General features: G+C 45.8%; 1 protein-coding gene across 1 annotated transcript in view; it reads right to left on the minus strand.

Moving 5' to 3' along the window:
* LOC112239824 (E3 ubiquitin-protein ligase SH3RF3) overlaps positions 1-20,531 on the minus strand; it is an 80,707-nt gene that overhangs the window by 15,400 nt on the left and 44,776 nt on the right. The window contains exons 2-6 of the mRNA XM_042319732.1: positions 10,447-10,722; positions 9,681-9,776; positions 2,449-2,918; positions 1,630-1,800; positions 1,189-1,394 (exon numbers count right to left, since the gene is read on the minus strand). Of these exons, the coding sequence (XP_042175666.1) occupies positions 1,189-1,394; positions 1,630-1,800; positions 2,449-2,918; positions 9,681-9,776; positions 10,447-10,722 (1,219 nt within the window). The remainder of the gene's footprint in view (positions 1-1,188; positions 1,395-1,629; positions 1,801-2,448; positions 2,919-9,680; positions 9,777-10,446; positions 10,723-20,531) is intronic.

Genomic DNA, 20,531 nt, shown 5'->3' on the forward strand with positions numbered 1-20,531 from the left:
TGGAGCAATTCGACCATGAAGGCCTGATACACACAGTCTCCTCTGAACAGTTGATGTTGAGATGTGTCTGTTACTTTAACTCTGTGAAGCATTTATTGGGGCTGCAATTTCTGAGGCTGGTAACTCTAATGAACTTATCGTCTGCAGCAGAGGGAGGTAACTCTGGGTCTTCCATTCCTGTGGCGGTCTTCATGAGCGCCAGTTTCATCATAGAGCTTCATAGTTTTTGCGACTGCACTTGAAGAAACTTTCAAAGTCCATTAAACATTCCGTATTGACTGACCTTAATGTCTTAAAGTAATGATGGACTGTCGTTTCTCTTTGCTTATTTGAGCTGTTCTTGCCATAATATGGACTTGGTCTTTTACCAAATAGGGCTGTCTATCAGGAATCAAGGTAAGACCCAGATGTAGACACATCGAATTGACAATGGTTTAATATTCCAACAGGGGCAGGCGATAGACAGGTCAAGGCAGGCAGGGTTCAGTAAACCAGAGGTGGGGCAACGGTACCGGACGGCAGGCAGACTCAGGGTCAGGGGTAGGCAGAGTGGTCAGGCAGGCGGGTTCAGAGTCAGGACATGCAAGGGTCAAAAACCAGGAGGGTGAGAAAAAGAAAGACTGGGAAAAGCAGGAGCTGATAACAAAAACGCTGGTTGACTTGACAAACAAGATGAAATGGCAATAGACAAACAGGGAACACAGGTATAAATACACATGGGATAATGGGGAAGATGGGTGACACCTGGAGGGGGGTGGAGACAATCACAAGGACAGAAGATAGTGTCACACCCTGATCTGTGACACTATCTTCTGCATACCACCACTACCTTGTCACAACACAACTGATTGGCTAAAATGCATTAAGAAGGAAAGAAATTCCACAAATTAATTGAAATGCATTTCAGGTGACTACCTCATGAAGCTGGTTGAGAGAATGCCAAGAGTGTGCAAAGCTGTCATCAAGCCAAAGGGTGGCTACTTTGAAGAATATCAAATATAAAATATATTTTGATTTGGTTTTGATTTTAACACTTTTTTGGTTACAACATGATTCCATGTGTTATTTCATAGTTTTTAAGTCTTCACTATTATTCTACAATGTAGAAAATAGTAAAAATAAAGAAAAAACCTTGAATGAGTAGGTGTGCTCAAACTTTTGACTGGTATTATATGTGCGTGTACTCACCCAGTTGCATGGCAGAGCGGGCCTGGTTAACTGTTTGTTGTCCAGAGCGAAGGCAGTTCTTCAGCTGAGCAGCGGCAGACTGTGGGGAGGAAGGGGGAGGTGAGGGACGAGAGGAGGAGGGGGAGGCTGCCTTACTCCCCTGTCCCGCCCCTCCCACCTGCCCTGAGAGACAGGAGTTCCGCGAACCACCCACCGCAAACGGAGCTCTGCAGAGAGAGAGAGAGAGAGAGAGAAAGAGAGAGAGAGAGAGGAGAGCCTGAATGGTTCCATTGAGTCCTGTAAGAATAGTGACCATGATACCATTGACATCAGCTCTAGGATACTATCATCACCATAGCTGCTTATCGACTGCCTGTCACACAGAGCTATGCGTTTTAAAGGGTGTGTGAGAGATAGTGTGTGTGAAAGGAGAAAGAGAGAGAGAGAAAGTGTGTGTCTCACCTGGACACGGGTGTGACGTAGTTTCCAGGGAAGACTCCGGAAGCAGCGGTGCGTAGAGAGGTCCCTTTAAACCAGCCGTCCTGACACTTCTCTGTGACACGGTACATCTCTCCTTTCCTCAGCTCCAACTCATCTGCCTTCTGGGGCTTATACGCATACAGGGCCAGGTAGCTGGGATACACAGAGATCATTCATGATAACGGGATGGAAAAATGACTGGTATTCTTTTCAAATGGTCAAACAAATATGTAATAAAATACTCCCACATAAAAAGAGGTTCCGTACAATTGTCTCATGAACTCAAATCCAAATGGCTGGAGTAAAGAACTCAAAGAAAAATGTTGACTTCACTGTCCAAATACTGTTGGGGGGTACTGTATGGCTGGATATATGTTTGATATATGAATGTATAGGTCTGAATACAAGTCTGAAGAATAATAGTAGGGAAGAGTAAACAAGGTCTCCATGCACTGCCTCTGGGTTACTATGGTAACTGGGGGACGTTTTCCCCATAGCAACAGGGCTGGTTGCCAGGTCGGAGATGGAAGTGTCTGACCTCATCAGCGGGACAACCTGCTCTGGATACTATGTGTGTGTGTGTGTGTGTGTGTGTGTGTGTGTGTGTGTGTTGCCTGCGCCCGGGGAAATATGTAATTAGGTACGACAGCATCTCTTTATTCATCTCAGTTTCCGTATCACCATATAGATAGGACAGCAGCTCAGAGAAAACAGACAGCATTGCTAGTCAACTCATTTACCTCTAGATTTACCAGTTAGTGAACCATGCCTGTGTGATGAGTAAACTGTACTGTAACTTACATGTTGAGTGGTAGTTGGACCTTGGCTTGAGCCAGCAGTTCTGAGGTGACTGAAGCCACTCTGGGAGGAACCAGAACCCCTACTGAGGAGGGAGCGGGACCGGGGGGAGAGTCCTGTATTCGTGCAGCAGCCCTGGGGTCAGAGGAGCTGATGAGGACAGGGTGGGAGATCTCCATACTGTGTCTGTTGTTGAGCTGTGCTGTCCGCTGGGTCACACTCAGAGCTGTGAACGAGTGGCGCTTCTTAGCATTCTTCTTCCCCTCTCCTCCTTTCCTCTCCTCTCCTCCTCTCCTCTCCTCCCCTCGCCTCTGGAGGGCACCATTGCTGCTTCCTGGAGAGGATGGTTTAGGGGAGGGGCCAGAGGAGCAGGGACCCAATGGGAGGCCGGGGGGCGGGTCAGAGCTGGGGCCAGGGACGGGATTGGGTGTCGGCTTGTCAATCTCCATCAACTGTTTGGCTGTTTCATTTAGCTAGAGTGAGGAGGAGAGGAGAAGAGAGGAGAGAGGAGGAAAGGAGAAGAGAGGAGAGAGGAAGAGAGGAGAGAGGAGGAGAAGAGGAGAAGAGAGGAGAGAGGAGGAGAGGAGGAGAGAGGAAGAGAGGAGAGAGGAGGAGAGAGGAGAAGAGAGGAGGAGAGGAGAAGAGAGGAGGAGAGGAGAGGAGAGAGGAGGAGAGGAGAGGAGGAGAGAAGAGAGGAGAGGAGGAGAGAGGAGGAGAGGAGAATAGAGGAGAGGAGAGAGGAGGAGACGAGAGAGGAGTAGAGGAGAAGAGAGGAAAGAGGAGGAGAGGAGGAGAGAGGAGGAGAAGATAGGAGAGAGGAGAAGAGAGGAGGAGAGAGGAGAGAGGAGGAGAAGAGAGGAGAGAGGAGGAGAGGAGGAGAGAGGAGAAGAGAGGAGGAGAGGAGAGATGAGAGAGGAGGAGAGGAGAAGAGAGGAGAGAGGAGGAGAGGAGAAGAGAGGAGAGAGGAGGAGAGGATCTGAGATCTCCTGGCTCTCAGAGCCCGCCTGCTCTTGTTGGCAGAACGTCAAACCAGCCACAAAGGATCACACACACACAAAGACACACACACACAACCACACGCCGCAGCCTTAGGAGTATCTATGTACTCAGTGAAAGAGGAGGAGGAGAGAACAACGTTTGTAATGCAGCTCATATCTGAGAGGATGATAGTAGTCTTGTAGTCTGTTCCTTCTAGTCAGATAATAAACACACTGAATCTGCCCAGCAACAATACTACTCACGCTACCTCACAGACGGATGCTCAGTCTCACGTCCTCTCAGAGCTCACACACACACACGTTTGTTTTACTATCCTTGTGGGGATCAAACAACTTAATCCCATTCAATCAATTTTCCCTAACACCTAACTCTAACCTTAACCCCAAAGCCCTGACCCTAAACCTAACCCTAACTCCTAACCCTAATTGTAACTCCTAACCCTAATTGTAACCCTAAACCTAATTGTAACTCCTAACCCTAATTGTAACCCTAAACCTAACCCTAACTCCTAACCCTAATTGTAACCCTAACCCTAATTGTAACCCTAAACCTAATTGTAACCCTAAACCTAATTGTAACCCTAAACCTAACCCTAAAATAGCCGTTCTCCTTGTGGGGACCGGTAAAATGTCCCCTCTTGTCCAAATGTTCCTTGTTTTACAATCCTTGTGAGGACTTCTGGTCCCCACAAGGGATAGTAAAACCAAAAACACATACACCCACAAATGTACACACCACAATGTCAATGTGACATCATGCCATTATCAAATCAAATTGTATTTGTCACATGCGCCGAACAGTTGTAGGCCTTACAGTAAATGCTTACTCACAAGCCCTTAACCAACAATGCAGTTTTAAGAATATACCTAAACAAAACAAAGAGATAAGAATGACAAATAATTAAAGAGCAGCAGTAAATAACAATAGTGGGGCTATACAGAGGGGGTACTGGTACAGAGTCAATGTGTCAATGTGCAGGGGCACCGGTGTCAAGGTAATTGAGATAATTATATACATGTAGGTACTAGGATGGCTGGAGTCTTTGACAATTTTTAGGGCCTTCCTCTGACACCGCCTAGTATAGAGGTCCTGGATGGCGGGAAGCTTGACCCCGGTGATGTACTGGGCCGTACGCACTACGCTCCTTGCGGTCGGAGGCCGAGCAGTTGCCATACCAGGCAGTGATGCAACCCGTCAGGATGCTCTCGATGGTGCAGCTGTAAAACCTTTTGAGGATCTGAGGACCAATGCCAAATCTTTTCAGTCTACTGAGGGGGAATAGGTTATGTCGTGCCCTCTTCACAACTGTCTTGGTGTGCTTGGACCATGTTAGTTTGTTGGTGATGTGGACACCAAGGAACTTAAAGCTCTCAACCTGCCCCACTACAGCCCTGTCGATGAATGGGGTCGTGCTCGGGCATCCTTTTCCTGTAGTCCACAAATCAACTCCTTCGTCTTGATCAGGTTGAGGGAGAGGTTGTTGTCCTGGCACCACACGGTCAGGTCTCTGACCTCCTCCCTTATAGGATGTCTCATCGTTGTCGGTGATCAGGCCTACCATTGTTGTGTCATCAGCTAACTTAATGATGGTGTTGGAGTCATGCCTGGCCATGCAGTCATGAGTGAACAGGGAGTACAAGAGGGGACTGAACACGAACCCATAAGGGGACCCCGTGTTGAGGATCAGCGTGGTGGATGTGTTGTTACCTACCCTTACCACCTGGGGGTGGCCAATCAGGAAGTCCAGGATCCAGTTGCAGAGGGAGGTGGTTAGTCCCAGGGTCCTTAGCTTAGTGATGAGCTTTGAGGGCACTATGGTGTTGAACGCTGAGCTGTAGTCAATGAATAGCATTCTCACATAGGTGTTCACATAGGGCAGTGTGGAGTGCAATCTAGATTGCATCATCTGTGGATCTGTTGGTGCGGTATGCAAATTGGAGTGGGTCTAGGGTTTCGGGGATAATGGTGTTGATGTGAGCCATTACCAGCCTTTCAAAGCATTTCATGGCTGCAGACGTGAGTGCTACGGGTCGGTAGTCATTTAGGCAGGTTACCTTAGTTGTCTTGGGCACAGGGACTATGGTGGTCTGCTTGAAACATGTTGGTATTACAGACTCAGACAGGGAGAGATTGAAAATGTCAGTGAAGACACTTGCCAGTTGGTCAGCGCATGCTCGGAGTACACGTTCTGGTAATCCGTCTGGCCCTGTGGCCTGAATGTTTACCTGCTTGAAGGTCTTACTCACATCTGCTGCGGAGAGCGTGATCACATAGTCGTCCGGAACAGCTGATGCTCTCATGTATGTTTTAGTGGTATTTGCCTCAAAGCGAGTATAGAAGTTATTTAGCTCGTCTGGTAGGCTTGTGTCACTGGGCAGCTCTCGGCTGTGCTTCCCTTTGTGGTCTGTAATAGTTTGCAAGCCCTGCCAGATCCAACGAACATCGGAGACGGTGTAGTACGATTCGATCTTAGTCCTGTATTGACACTTTGTCTGTTTCGTCGGAGGGCATAGCGGGATTTCTTGTAAGCTTCCGGGTTAGTGTCTCACTCCTTGAAAGCGGCAGCTCTACCCTTTAGCTCAGTGCAAATGTTGCCAGTAATCCATGGCTTCTGGTTGGGTTATGTACGTAAAGTCACTGTGGGGATGACGTCCTCGATGCACTTATTGATAAAGCCAGTGACTGATGGGGTGTACTCCTCAATGCCATCGGAAGAATCCCAGAACATATTCCAGTCTGTGCTAGCAAAGCAGTCCTGCAGTTTAGCATCACTGGTGCTTCCTGCTTAAATTTTTGCTTGTAAGCAGGAATCAGGAGGGTAGAATAATGGTCAAATTTGCCAAATGGAGTGCGAGGACAACTTTGTCCACGTCTCTGTGTGTGGAGTAAAGGTGGTCTCTGGATGAGCGTTTTCCTGTTTGCTTATGGCGGTATACAGCTCATTGAGTGCAGTTTTGGTGCCAGCATCAGTCTGTGGTGGTATGTAGACAGTTTCAAAAAATACAGATGAAAACTCTCTAGGTAGATAGTGTGGTCTACAGCTTATCATGAGATACTCTATCTCAGACGAGCAAAACATTGAGACTTCCTTAGATATTGTGCACCAGCTGTTGTGGTACTTTCAGCACGTCCCATTTATTTTCCAGCAATTGAACATTAGCTAGCAGGGCGGAAGGCAAGGGCAGATTAGTCACTCGTCGTCTGATCCTCGCAAGCCACCCTGATCTTATTCCACGAAATCTCATTTTCCTTCTCCAGCGAATCACAGGGATCTGTGTCTGGTTGGGTGTCTGTAGTATGCATTTTCTTGGACCCATTTGAAAGGAAATAATGAGGTTTGTGGAAATGTGAAAGGAATGTAGGAGAATATAACACATTAGATCTGGTAAAAGAAAATACAAAGAAAAAAACAACCGTTTTTTTGTTTTGTACCATCATCTTTGAAATGCAAGAGAAAGGCCATAATGTATTATTCCAGCCCAGGTGCAATTTAGATATTGGCCACTAGATCGCAGCAGTGTATGTACAAAGTTTGGTACGGATCCAATGAATCATTGTATTTCTGTTCAAAATGTTGTATCAAGACTGCCCAAATGTGCCTAATTTGTTTATTAATAACTTTCCATGTTCAAAAATGTGCCCTCTCCTCAAACAATAGCATGGTATAATTTCATTGTAATAGCTACTGTAAATTGGACAGTGCTGTTAGATTAACAAGAATGTAACCTTTCTGCCAATATCAGATATGTCTATGTCCTGGGAAATGTTCTTGTTACTTACAACCTCATAATCGCATTAGCCCACGTTAGCTCAACCATCCCGCAGGGGACCCACCAATCCTGAAGAAGTTTTAAGAGCCGATAAGACGGCAGCCCCTCCCCCCCGGCGCCATCGTATTTTTCACCATGTTGAACTCAGGGGAGGCCACTGCTACATTAATTTACATCAATATCACCTGCGCTGTTTCCCTCTGTGTGTGTGTGTGTGTGTGTGTGTGTGTGCGTGCGTGCGTGTGTGTATAGACTGTAGGAGTGAATCTGTCTCAGTGTGTGACATGTCAGTTTTCCATATTAATAGATATGCTAATCAGAGCCAGACCATATGGAAATGAGCCTGATAGATTGATCCTGCACTGACGGCATCACACTCAGGGGACCAATAGACACACACACACTCTCTTTCTGAAGGTCAGCAACACACAGACAGACAGTGAATAACTTCATCCAAATATGATGTTTTGCCTCTCACCATCTCATGCATACTTTCCCACAGTATACACAAAACACCTGAATGTGTCCCTTATCACTGTCTTTACTGTGTGTGTGTGTGTGTGTGTGTGTGTGTGTGTGTGTGTGTGTGTGTCTACGTTCGCTCTTCCCTGAGGCAGACCCATCCTCCACCATGTGCTTTTTTGCTCTCTGTGGTCATATTTCATTTGAGTAGTGCTATGCTCACTGTGTGTGTGTGTGTGTGTGTGTGTGTGTGTGTGTGTGTGTGTGTGTGTGTGTGTGTGTGTGTGTGTGTGTGTGTGCGTGTGTGTGAGGTGCATTAAGTACACTAGATGAGTCTGACACTACAGCTGATGAGCTGATATCTGCACTGCGAAAAGGGCAAGCGAGACAAACACACACTGTGGCAAGAGTGTCCTCTCCACCCTCACCCACTCCTAAGTCAAACTGCAGTGTCCTCTCCACCCTCACCCACTCCTAAGTCAAACTGCAGTGAGTCCTCTCCACCCTCACCCACTCCTAAGTCAAACTGCAGTGTGTCCTCTCCACCCTCACCCACTCCTAGGTCAAACTGCAGGGTGTCCTCTCCACCCTCACCCACTCCTAGGTCAAACTGCTGTGTGTCCTTTCCACCCTCACCCACTCCTAAGTCAAACTGCAGTGTGTCCTCTCCACCCTCACCCACTCCTAAGTCAAACTGCAGTGTGTCCTCTCCACCCTCACCCACTCCTAAGTCAAACTGCAGTGTGTCCTCTCCACCCTCACCCACTCCTAAGTCAAACTGCAGTGTGTCCTCTCCACCCTCACCCACTCCTAAGTCAAACTGCAGTGTGTCCTCTCCACCCTCACCCACTCCTAAGTCAAACTGCAGTGTGTCTTCTCCTGCCTCACCCACTCCTAAGTCAAACTGCAGTGTGTCCTCTCCACCCTCACCTACTCCTAAGTCAAACTGCAGTATGTCTTCTTCCCCCTACACCCACTCCTAAGTCATATTGCAGTGTGTCTTCTCCACCCACACCCACTCCTAAGTCAAACTGCAGTGTGTCCTCTCCACCCTCACCCACTCCTAAGTCAAACTGCAGTGTGTCTTCTCTCCACCCTCACCCACTCCTAAGTCAAACTGCAGTGTGTCTTCTCCACCCTCACCCACTCCTAAGTCAAACTGCAGTGTGTCTTCTCCACCCACACCCCACTCCTAAGTCAAACTGCAGTGTCTTCTCCACCCACACCCACTCCTAGGTCAAACTGCAGTGTGTCTTCTCCACCCTCACCCACTCCTAAGTCAAACTGCAGTGTGTCTTCTCCACCCACACCCACTCCTAAGTCAAACTGCAGTGTGTCTTCTCCACCCACACCCACTCCTAGGTCAAACTGCAGTGTGTCTTCTCCACCCTCACCCACTCCTAAGTCAAACTGCAGTGTGTCTTCTCCACCCACACCCACTCCTAAGTCAAACTGCAGTGTGTCTTCTCCACCTCACCCACTCCTAAGTCAAACTGCAGTGTGTCTTCTCCACCCACACCCACTCCTAAGTCAAACTGCAGTGTGTCTTCTCCACCCACACCCACTCCTAAGTCAAACTGCAGTGTGTCTTCTCCACCCACACCCACTCCTAAGTCAAACTGCAGTGTGTTTTCTCCACCCACACCCACTCCTAAGTCAAACTGCAGTGTGATTAAAGGGGTGTGAAGGGTTAATGGCGCAGAGCCACACCACCAGAGGAGAGGAGCCAGGAGGATAGCATAGCAGAGGAGAAGAGAGAGCTCCCACCTCCCTCCCTCAATGCTCCACTCCAGCTGGGACACCCTAATTATGCCCCCCCCCCAAACCACCTCGTGCAGAGATAACCACACACACACACTCCATGCCGTGTCAAAGTGATGGAAGACCCTTAATTATTGATGTATCTCTATCTAATAAGACCCCTGTGTGTGTGTGTGTGTGTGTGTGTGTGTGTGTGTGTGTGTGTGTGTGTGTGTGTGTGTGTGTGTGTGAGTGAGTTGTTACCTCTACATAGAGGATGGGGAAGATCCCGATCTTATCTCCCAGCATGCCCTCTGCCCAGTTGTCATCCACTCGTCTGATCACTGTCAGAACCTCATCCTATTAAACAGACAGGAAGTTTTTTAAGGACACCAGGAATTCTATTAATCTCTCTCTCTCTCATTTCTAATGAATTTCAGCCCATCCTTCCATTCAGACATTTAGCTAAGGAACTGCAGCTGTGATTCTGTGTGTGTGGAAAGAACTGTGTCTGTGTCTTTCTGTCCTTTGACTTGGCCCACTTTCCCCAGATCCATCCTGAGAGAGTGTGTGAACCCAGACCAGGTGCTGCTGAGGAACACACACACACACACACACACACACACACACACACACACACACACACACACACACACACACACACACACACACACACAGAATGATAGAGAGAACAAGAGATGCTGCATTCTCCAGTGTACTTAGCTGGATGAGTGTGTGTAACAGCATGAACAAATTATGAGCTTTAAAGAGGAGAGGAGCGGAGGGAATACAAATCACTGTTTATCACAAACACTGTGCTGGGAAAGGGGGAGAGAGAGAGAGGGTCTCTGCTCTCTCTCTTCCTCTCTCTCTCCCACACACGAGGAGAATAACTATATTCAGATAGAGGTAGAAAGACAGACAGAGGAGAAGGTAGAGTGAGTAGATAAACCATTCAGTGGGCTATCATAGATGCAAACACAGTGGATTTACAACGACTTAGCGTGTGTGTGTGCATGTGTGTGTGTACCTTCGAGAATGCCAGGCAGTCTTTGTCCTGGTCTTTGTCTTTCACCTCAAAGTCATACAGGGCCTTTCCTGTTGGTGGAGTTTGGCTCAGTGGCCGTAACAACACGATGTAACTAGCTGGAAGGAAACCGTGACAACCGTTCAGCTCCCCGTGGTACCAGTTGTCGTCGACTTTACGTCGCAGGATGATGATGTCACCTTTAGCGAACTGCAGGTCTCCGGGTTCCTTCCCCTCGTAGGAGTAGAGAGCCTTCCCACAGGGCAGGGCTGGGACACTCTGGAAAAGAGAGGAGAGAGATGTTAGACCTTCCCACAGGGCAGGGCAGGGCCACTCTGGAGGAGAGAGGAGAGAGACGTAAGACCTTCCCACAGGGCAGGGACACTCTGGAGGAGAGAGGAGAGAGATGTTAGACCTTCCCACAGGGCATGGCAGGGACACTCTGGAGGAGAGAGACGTTAGACCTTCACACAGGGCAGGGCTGGGACACTCTGGAGGAGAGGAGAGAGACGTTAGACCTTCCCACAGGGCAGGGCCGGGAGAGGAGAGAGAGAGACAGGTTAGATCAAGAAACGCTTAAGGAAGTTAGACCCTGTACTCACTGCCTATGTCAACAACACAATTCCAAATCTGCCGGTCCACACTGGGAAGAACCAATACTGTCAGTCTCTTGGCAGATTTGGGTTCTGTTGTTGTTGATGTAAGTAAGAAGGAAGTCACCCTGCTGTATGTTCATGGCATGCTGTTCGTCTCCAGTGGTCATGTGATGTCAACTCGATGTAAGGCATGTCAGCGTGTATCTCCAGCCCTGCCCTGAGAGCAGACAGGCAGACAGACAGACAGACAGACAAACAGACAGGCACAGCCTGAGGCTCTAACTGATCTGACAGCAGCCTGACACTCCAGGCCCAGAACACAACACACAGAGCTGATGCAAAGCCAGGAAATGCACCTTATATCTCTGTGTACTGTGTATACGTGTGCTCTCTCTCCTTCTCCCTCTCCCCCACTGTCCTGCCACTGAAATGAACACACAGAAAGTCAGATGACAGAAGAAAGGGAGAGAGGGAAAGAGAGGCGGGGACAGGGGGAGAGAGAAAGAGAAAGGCAATGACAGATGAGAAGAGAGGGAGGGTAGTACTCTTCCATTCTGCGGCTCATTACACACACATCATGAAGCTCTAATGTGCAACACATTCTCCTGCATTATATCATTACATTAGCTCTGCTCTAACACACACACACACACACACACACACACACACACACTAATACACACACACTAATACACACACACTAATACACACACACTAATACACAGTGCTGGGACATTCCTGCCTCTTATGGCCTCACTCACACACAAGTGCTTAACATTTGACTAAAAAGTCATTTAAACTGTAGCTGGTAAGGGTTAGATTATAGAATAACGATAACATGCACACACGTCTTACTTGCTGCCAGTGTTTGTGTGTGTGTGTGTGTGTGGTGTGTGTGTGGTGTGTGTGTGTGTGTATATGTATGTGTGTGTGTGTGTGTGTGTATGTGTGTGTGTGTGTGTGTGTGTGTGTGTGTGTGTGTGTGTGTGGTGTGTGTGTGTAATGGTATAGTAAAACCAGAGTTCAGTCTATTAATCTTCATTAATTCTTTATTGAGTACCTGCAGTCAGCTACAGTCAGTCAGTTACAAAGCTAAAGTACTGCTACTGAACCAGTCAGTCAGTTACAAAGCTAAAGTACTGCTACTGAACCAGTCAGTCAGTTACAAAGCTAAAAAGTACTGCTACTGAACCAGTCAGTCATTTACAAAGCTAAAGTACTGCTACTGAACCAGTCAGTCATTTACAAAGTGAAAGTACTGCTACTGAACCAGTCAATCAGCTACAAAGCTAAAGTACTGCTACTGAACCAGTCAGTCAGCTACAAAGCTAAAGTACTGCTACTGAACCAGTCAGTCAGCTACAAAGCTAAAGTACTGCTACTGAACCAGTCAGTCAGTTACAAAGCTAAAGTACTGCTACTGAACCAGTCAGTCAGCTACAAAGCTAAAGTACTGCTACTGAACCAGTCAGTCAGCTACCAAGCTAAAGTACTGCTACTGAACCAGTCAGTCAGCTACAAAGCTAAAGTACTGCTACTGAACCAGTCAGTCAGCTACCAAGCTAAACTGTGTGACACCAGCCCCCACCCCCGGAAACACACACACACACACGCAGACACACACACACACTCCTCTCCCTGTCCTCCTGGGCTTTCAGGAGAAACCCACCATTACTGATCCCCACTGGGCACACACACCTCTAATTACTGCACCACAGGAGAGAGAGAGGGCTGGTGTGTGTGCATGTGTGTGTCAGGACAGCCTAGTCCCCCTATGCAGCAGTGAGATCCCATCTGCTCCTGTGTCTGTCTGTTTAAAGCCTGTTGGCTAGCAGTTTTTCTCCTCTCTCCCTTCTCTTCCTCTATCCCTCCCTCTCTCCTCTTTCTCTCTTCCTCCCTCTCGATTGTCTCCCTCTCCCCTCTCCTTCTCAGTAATAAAGAATTTTTGTCCTTGGAGGGGCACCGGGCCGTTACGTTACCTCTCTGCTACAGCTACTGGAGAATTAGTGTGTGTGTGTGTGTGTGTGTGTGTGTGTGTGTGTAGACCTCCAGTAATAGCATAGTAAATCTGTAACTATATTCCTGTTCTGAGAGCAGCATTCCATCAACCCTGCTGTTTCTGAAGGAGATCACGTACGGCTGTCCTAACACTGAGTCTGTCCCTAACACATGAACTTCATTCAGACATACACATACCAACCAATGTTTCGGGACATCAAATCTAATTATTTAACACAATGGGCCTTAGAAAAGGCTGTTGTTTCATCCCGTTGTTTGTCAGCAGCTAACTCAGTATGTCTGGCCAGAGACAAACTATAGGCCTGTTCAGATCTCAGAAGATATTCAATTTGCTGCTACACAGTAGCTAACAGTAGAGATTGTATTGGCTGCTATAGCTAACAGTAGAGATTCTATTGGCTGCTAACTAACATAATATAGTATATTGGTTGCTATAGCTAACAGAAGAGATGTTATTGGTTGTTAACTAACAGAGGAGATTATATTGGGTGCTACTTAACTGAAGATATGCTATTGGCTGAGTTAATTGGCAGATCTTCTCAGCTCTAGCTCTCAGTGGTAACAAAGTGTTAAGTTAACCAGAGCAGCTAAATATATATCCTGTCTGTTCATCACACTACCGTCTCACAGAGGAGGGAGTTCTGCTTTTATTTAGGAAGAGTGAATTCACAGTCATCTCTCGTCCCTCCACTCTCTCTCCTCTCTCTACACCTAACATATGTTAACACATGTTAGAAATCTGATCAGAATAGGAGGAACAGGAACCATGTGTGGACAGAGGGTATGGAGTCATCAGGTTAAGACTTTGTCTAGTGGAGTTATGGTATCTGATGTGAGCTTGCTAGCTAATGAGTGCTTGCCTGCATGCCCATCTTGGAAGTAGTGTCACCCTTGACCAACCACTGCCATATTATAGTGATGCTATTATAGTGATGTTATTATAGTGATGTTATTATAGTGATGTTATTATAGTGATGCTATTATAGTGATGTTATTATAGTGATGTTATTATAGTGATGTTATTATAGTGATGTTATTATAGTGATGCTATTATAGTAATGCTATTATAGTGATGTTATTATAGTGATGTTATTATAGTGATGTTATTATAGTGCTGCTATTATAGTGATGCTATTATAGTGATGCTATTATAGTGATGTTATTATAGTGATGTTATTATAGTGCTGCTATTATAGTGCTGCTATTATAGTGATGCTATTATAGTAATGCTATTATAGTGATGCTATTATAGTGATGTTATTATAGTGATGCTATTATAGTGATGCTATTATAGTGATGCTATTATAGTGATGTTATTATAGTGATGCTCTTATAGTGATGCTATTATAGTGATGTTATTATAGTGATGTTATTATAGTGATGCTATTATAGTGATGCTATTATAGTAATGTTATTATAGTGATGCTATTATAGTGATGCTATTATAGTGATGCTATTATAGTAATGCTATTATAGTAATGTTATTATAATGATGTTATTATAGTGATGTTATTATAGTCATGGTATTATAGTGACGTTATTATAGTGACGGTATTATAGTAATGTTATTATAGTGATGTTATTATATTAATGTTATTATAGTGGTGTTATTATAGTGATGTTATTATAGTCATGTTATTATAGTAACGTTATTATAGATGTTATTATAGTGATGTTATTATAGTGATGTTATTATAGCGATGTTATTATAGTCATGTTATTATAGTCATGTTATTATAGTCATGTCATTATAGGGATGTCATTATAGTCATGTTATTATAGTCATGTTAGTATAGTGATGTTACAGTGTTATTATGATGCCCCCTCTCCACTAGTTGTTAGGACAATGGGGTTCTGACTGTCACCCAGAGCTCGTTGTCATCATTTTACCTGGCTGGATTATGTTGCACATATTTACATGTACATTAAGACATACATACTCTGTCTATTCCTGCATTTAGACCTCATTAGCATTCCCTGAGCTGAGTGTGAGTGTACTTTCAGAGGTGACCTCATGGCAAAGGAATCTAGGCCTACATTCCATGAAGTGCAGAGTGTTGTGTGTGTGTGTGGTGTGTGTCTGTGTGTTAGTTAGTAAGTGATGGATGTTGTAAAGTGGTGTTGTGTTTCCCCTTTCTTTCCCAGCGTGCAGAATGTTAGTCCATGTTGCCAAGGCAGCCAGTGTCTATGGTGGAAGACCAGGGATGCAGGTGTGTGTGAAGGTGGGGGGGTGATGAATAATAGATAGCAAGTGGATCAATAACGCAGTGAATCACTGAGACAGACTAACGGGGGGAGAGTGTGTGTGTGTGTTTCTTTCAGACCATTTTTTAGATAGTTTCTCCAGTAACTTTATATGTCTACTCTCCATTGAACTAGGCTTTGACTGAGATATCCCGCTCCAACCCCCCCACCTCCCCTACACAGACACACACCAGGGATCCTCCAGTTGATCCATCTCAGACTTGTCTTCACCTTGTCATCCCTCTTCCTCCCTCCCCTCCTCTATCCCTCCATCCCTGCCTCGCTCCTCTCTATCCATCTCATAACATTTTCCTTCTTAGCTTAGTGTTGTGGCCATCTCTTTCTCCCTGTCTCCCTTTCCTACCTCCTCATACCATATGGTAACAGCTAGTTCAGAGCCAAAGACGGACACGCTTTTAAAAAACTTTTAATCTGAATTACTGGCTTTCAACTGTGCAGTTAGTGTAATGTTAGAGAGAGGGAGAATGTGTGTGTGTGTGTGTGTGTGTGTGTGTGTGTGTGTGTGTGTGTGTGTGTGTGTGTGTGTGTGTGTGTGTGTGTGTGTAATGTTAGCCACCTCTGGCAAGCCTCCAGACGTCGGTGTCCTAGCTTCGTAAGTGTGTAAGTGTGTGTGTTCAGCCTTCTCCAATTACTAACAGATTACTCTCACATGGTCAAAACAATAAACAGTTGTGGAGTATATTTTAGGAAAAGGTTTTTACTTCCTGCGTGTCCATAGAGAGTCAACATAACAGTATCACATCAAAGGACATGGCTCAGTAGTGTGTGTGTATTAAACTCTTATTAAACTGTGGGATAGAGGGATGGATGGGGGAAGGACAAGGACGAGAGGAGGAGATTTAAATAAAGGGAGATTAGTGAAAGGCAAAGCTTTCTTTCTATCCTCTCTCCCTCTCCCCAGTAGGAAACTGAGGCAGAGAACCAACACACAAATCTACAGAGAGTATCTATTGTTCCTCCATTCTGTGTGATCCCGGGTGCTCAGCCCATTGGCTCTCCTGCTCAGGGGAAAACCTGCCACTGAGACACTGGCTGAGATCACTACATAGCCATTATTCACTCGCTGTCATGGAATCTTGGAATAGAGAACACACACACACCGTGTGATAAGGAGAGACTAATCTCCTCTCTAATAGAAACCTCATTAGCACAGTTCTGTCCCTCCGAGCCATCCACTCTGACCCACCGTGCTGCCCCAGAGTCAGTAGTCCGCCATAGATACAGACCGAGAGTGTGTTAGAGTGGACGGGAAGGTAGGACGTAACAGACTGCAGGGTTCTGGGTTCATATCAACTCTATTAAATCTGCTCCTCTTTGATAATCACTCAGCTAATGACTGTCTAAGAGAGAGAGGAGAGAGTCATTTCTGTAGTCCCACTCCCAGGCTGCTATATCTCCTGTCTCTCTCCATAGGAAATATAGAAATATATTGTGGAAAAAAGAAGGGAGGGACACAGTAGTAGATAGAAGGTGATCTTTGGCAAAGGGGTTAATTGGTTATCAAGAAAACAATGACGACCAACCCAGCCAGCTACAGAAGGTTCTGGGAACCATATGTTTCTTAGACATTATGGACGGTATGTGGATAGAATATGTAGTATATCTGAAGAATACGTAGCATCATAGAATAGTATATGTACAGCAATAGTTGAATAAAATGGCCTTGACATACATATGAAACATATGAAGTGGGTAAAACAGTATGTAAACATGATTAAAAAGTGACCAGTGTACCATGTCTATGTACATACAGCAGCTGCCTCTAAGGTGCAGGGTTGAGTAACCAGGTGGAGGCCAGCTAGTGACAGTGACTAAGTTCAGGGCAGTGTACTGGGTGGAGGCCAGCTAGTGACAGTGACTAAGTTCAGGGCAGTGTACTGGGTGGAGGCCAGCTAGTGACAGTGACTAAGTTCAGGGCAGGGTACTGGGTGGAGGCCAGCTAGTGACAGTGACTAAGTTCAGGGCAGTGTACTGGGTGGAGGCCAGCTAGTGACAGTGACTAAGTTCAGGGCAGTGTACTGGGTGGAGGCCAGCTAGTGACAGTGACTAAGTTCAGGGCAGGGTACTGGGTGGAGGCCAGCTAGTGAAAGTGACTAAGTTCAGGGTAGGATACTGGGTGGTGGCCAGCTAGTGATGGCTATTTAACAGTCTGATTGCCTTGAGATAGAAGCTGTTTTTCAGTCTCTCGGTACAATCTTTGATGCACCTGTACTGACGGCAGTGTGGCCCCGGGTGCTGTAGATGTCCTGGAGGGCAGGCAGTGTGACACCGGGTGCTGTAGATGTCCTGGAGGGCAGGCAGTGTGACCCCGGGTGCTGTAGATGTCCTGGAGGGCAGGCAGTGTGACACCGGGTGCTGTAGATGTCCTGGAGGGCAGGCAGTGTGACACCGGGTGCTGTAGATGTCCTGGAGGGCAGGCAGTGTGACCCCGGGGAGGTCTTATTGAAACATTTTGTGAACGTTTTGTCATTACTGGCCTGTGAGGATCAGGTTACAGTGGATCCCGGTTCTACAGAGACATCTCTCCCTCCCGCAGAGGGGGGAGGTACAGAGGGATTGATGGGGGGGTTATGACACCTCACGCCCATAACTAGCCACGCCCCAGGGAACCCAGAGAGGGTGTCATAAAGACGGAAATGCCCCTTTCTACCCTGGGGTATAAAACATGCAAGTTAACAATTTACATCGCAGACTAAGTTTACCATGCGCTGCAGCCAAGGTTTATGACTAGTCGTGACCCCGAAATGCAACATGAGGAAGAGGACAAAGGGAACCTCTTAACAATCAATGCTATGATTGAGTACTGTATCTAAGAAGGTGACTTCAAGAAGGACCAAGCGGTTATTCTTTTCAAGTCAACGGTTGCCTACACAGCCCTCCTACCCAAGCTGGGAGCGTCAACACGGCTGATTAGCCTCCTAAGAAGACCACTCGGCCCACGAAGAGATACCCAACGGAGACCTTCAACAAGTAAATACATTATTTCTCTTCTCTCTCTCTCTCTCTCTCTCTCTCTCTCTCTCTCTCTCTCTCTCTCTCTCTCTCTCTCTCTCTCTCTCTCTCTCTCTCTCTCTCTCTCTCTCTCTCTCTCTCTCTCTCTCTCTCTCTCTCTCTCTCTCTCTCTCTCTCTCTCTCTCTCTCTTTTCTTTTCACTCTATCGGGTTTTGGTATGTATATTGATTAGTTTAGTTGTTGTAAGGGTATCTTGTTTAAACTATCACTAAGCACGTATAGGGGTGGTGGGATCTTTGAGTTTGGTTTTTCGCGAGGGCACAACCAGCGGGTGGGGCTGGTTGCTATGGCCACTCGCGGAAATGGAGAGTTTGAAAAACTTAGTCGGAGGCATGGAGTAAAGATTCCTGCTACGGTCGGGTGTTCAGTGGCAGAACGTAGCTTAGCTGTGAGTGCTATCATTGGGTATGATAGCATCAAATCAGCCTCAAGGATGAATAGCGCTGTAGTGATATTCTTAGATTCAATTGAAAAGGTGAATAAAATAGTTGAGAGGGGTGTTGTGTTGCGGGAGACACAGACGCCGGTATTTCCGCTTATGAATCCGGCGAAGAAAGTCATGCTTTCTAACGTGCCACCATTTGTTAGAGATTCTTCTGGGGAGGATAGTGAGAGTGAGTCATCTGACGCATCACAACAATATAGTGAGATAAATGGGGTGGAAGGGAGGTATGGGATCGAGAAGATACGTCAATTTCTGAAGTTGACAAAAGGGAAGAAATATATGCAGGATTACAATGTAACTGATTTTTTCCCTGAACGTGAATTGTTTATTGAATCAGCAAAGTTTCTGATGTCAAAAATTACAGGGGGAAGTTTGAAAAGCCCTGAAATTGCTAGACTCAAGAAAGTGGTCACAAGAGTGATAAGTGATGTAAATTCTAAAGAAAATGAAAGAGTTCAGTTGCAGTCTTAACTCTGTAAAGAGATGTGGTGGCTGGATCTTCCTCTGTATATTTTTTTTATCCATGAGCAGTTTTAAGATTTCTTCTTTAAACGTAAATGGGGCAAGAGATGTTAAAAAAAGAGCCATGGTGTATGAGTTAATTAGGGGAAAGGGAAGTGACATCATTTTTCTACAAGAAACGCATAGTAATTTGGAAAATGAAGTTATGTGGCAACAGGAGTGGGGGGCAGTGGTGTGTAGTCATAAAAACTCAACAAGTGGGGGTGTGGTTATCTTGTTCTCAAAAGGGTTTTTGCCGTTGTCATATGAGGTTGAAGAGGTAGTTGAGGGGAGGTTATTAAAAGTTAGAGCAAGGTATGAAAACATCACTATGTGTCTGATAAATGTATATGCCCCAGTGGTAACAGTTGAGAGGGTATGTTTTTAGAGACACTATCAAATACCATTGAGAAATGTAACAAAGAAGATTATTTGTTTATTGCTGGGGATTTTAACTGCACAGTTAGCGATTTAGATAGAAATCACCAAGAACCTCATATAGCCTCAAGGATGTTTTTAAAACGCCTCATTGTAACAAATGAATTGTGTGATATTTGGCGGAGTCAACATGGAGGAACAAGGCAGTACACCTGGGCGCATGTGAGAGAGAACATCATCTCTATGGCCAGGTTAGATAGGTTTTATGTTTTTGAGCATCAATCTCAGGTCTGTAAATCAAGTGTGATAACCCCAGTGGGATTTTCTGATCATTGTTTAATAACAGAGGTGGTGTTCATTAACGATATAAAACCCAAAAGCGCATACTGGCATTTTAATATAACTTTATTGAGTGATGCTCACTTCAGGAAATGTTTCAGTTTTTTTGGGAGAGGTGGAGGTCTCAAAAGGCCAGTTTTGTATCCATTCAACAGTGGTGGGATATAGGGAAAATCCAGATTCAACAATTTTGTAATCAATACACGAGGAATGTCACCAAAGATATCACCAGATCAATGAAAGCCCTAGAGATTGAAATAGTGGAACTCATGACGTTGGTTGAGACCACAGGAGATCGAGGCCATACTCAGGTCCTCAAGAGGAGAAAAGCTGCATTGGCAGACCTGCTGGGTATCAGAGCACAGGGGCACTGGTGAGAAGTAAATTTCAGGGAATATCTGAAATGGATGCCTCATCCAAATTTTTCTTTGGTTTAGAGAAAAAGAATGGACAAAGAAAAATTATTCATTGTCTCAAATCAGCTGTTGGACAAGAGCTCACTAGCCCTAGTGAAATTAGAAAGAGGGCAGTAG

This window comes from Oncorhynchus tshawytscha, linkage group LG03 (genome assembly GCF_018296145.1).
Source record: "Oncorhynchus tshawytscha isolate Ot180627B linkage group LG03, Otsh_v2.0, whole genome shotgun sequence".
Classification (NCBI taxonomy): Eukaryota; Metazoa; Chordata; class Actinopteri; order Salmoniformes; family Salmonidae; genus Oncorhynchus; species Oncorhynchus tshawytscha.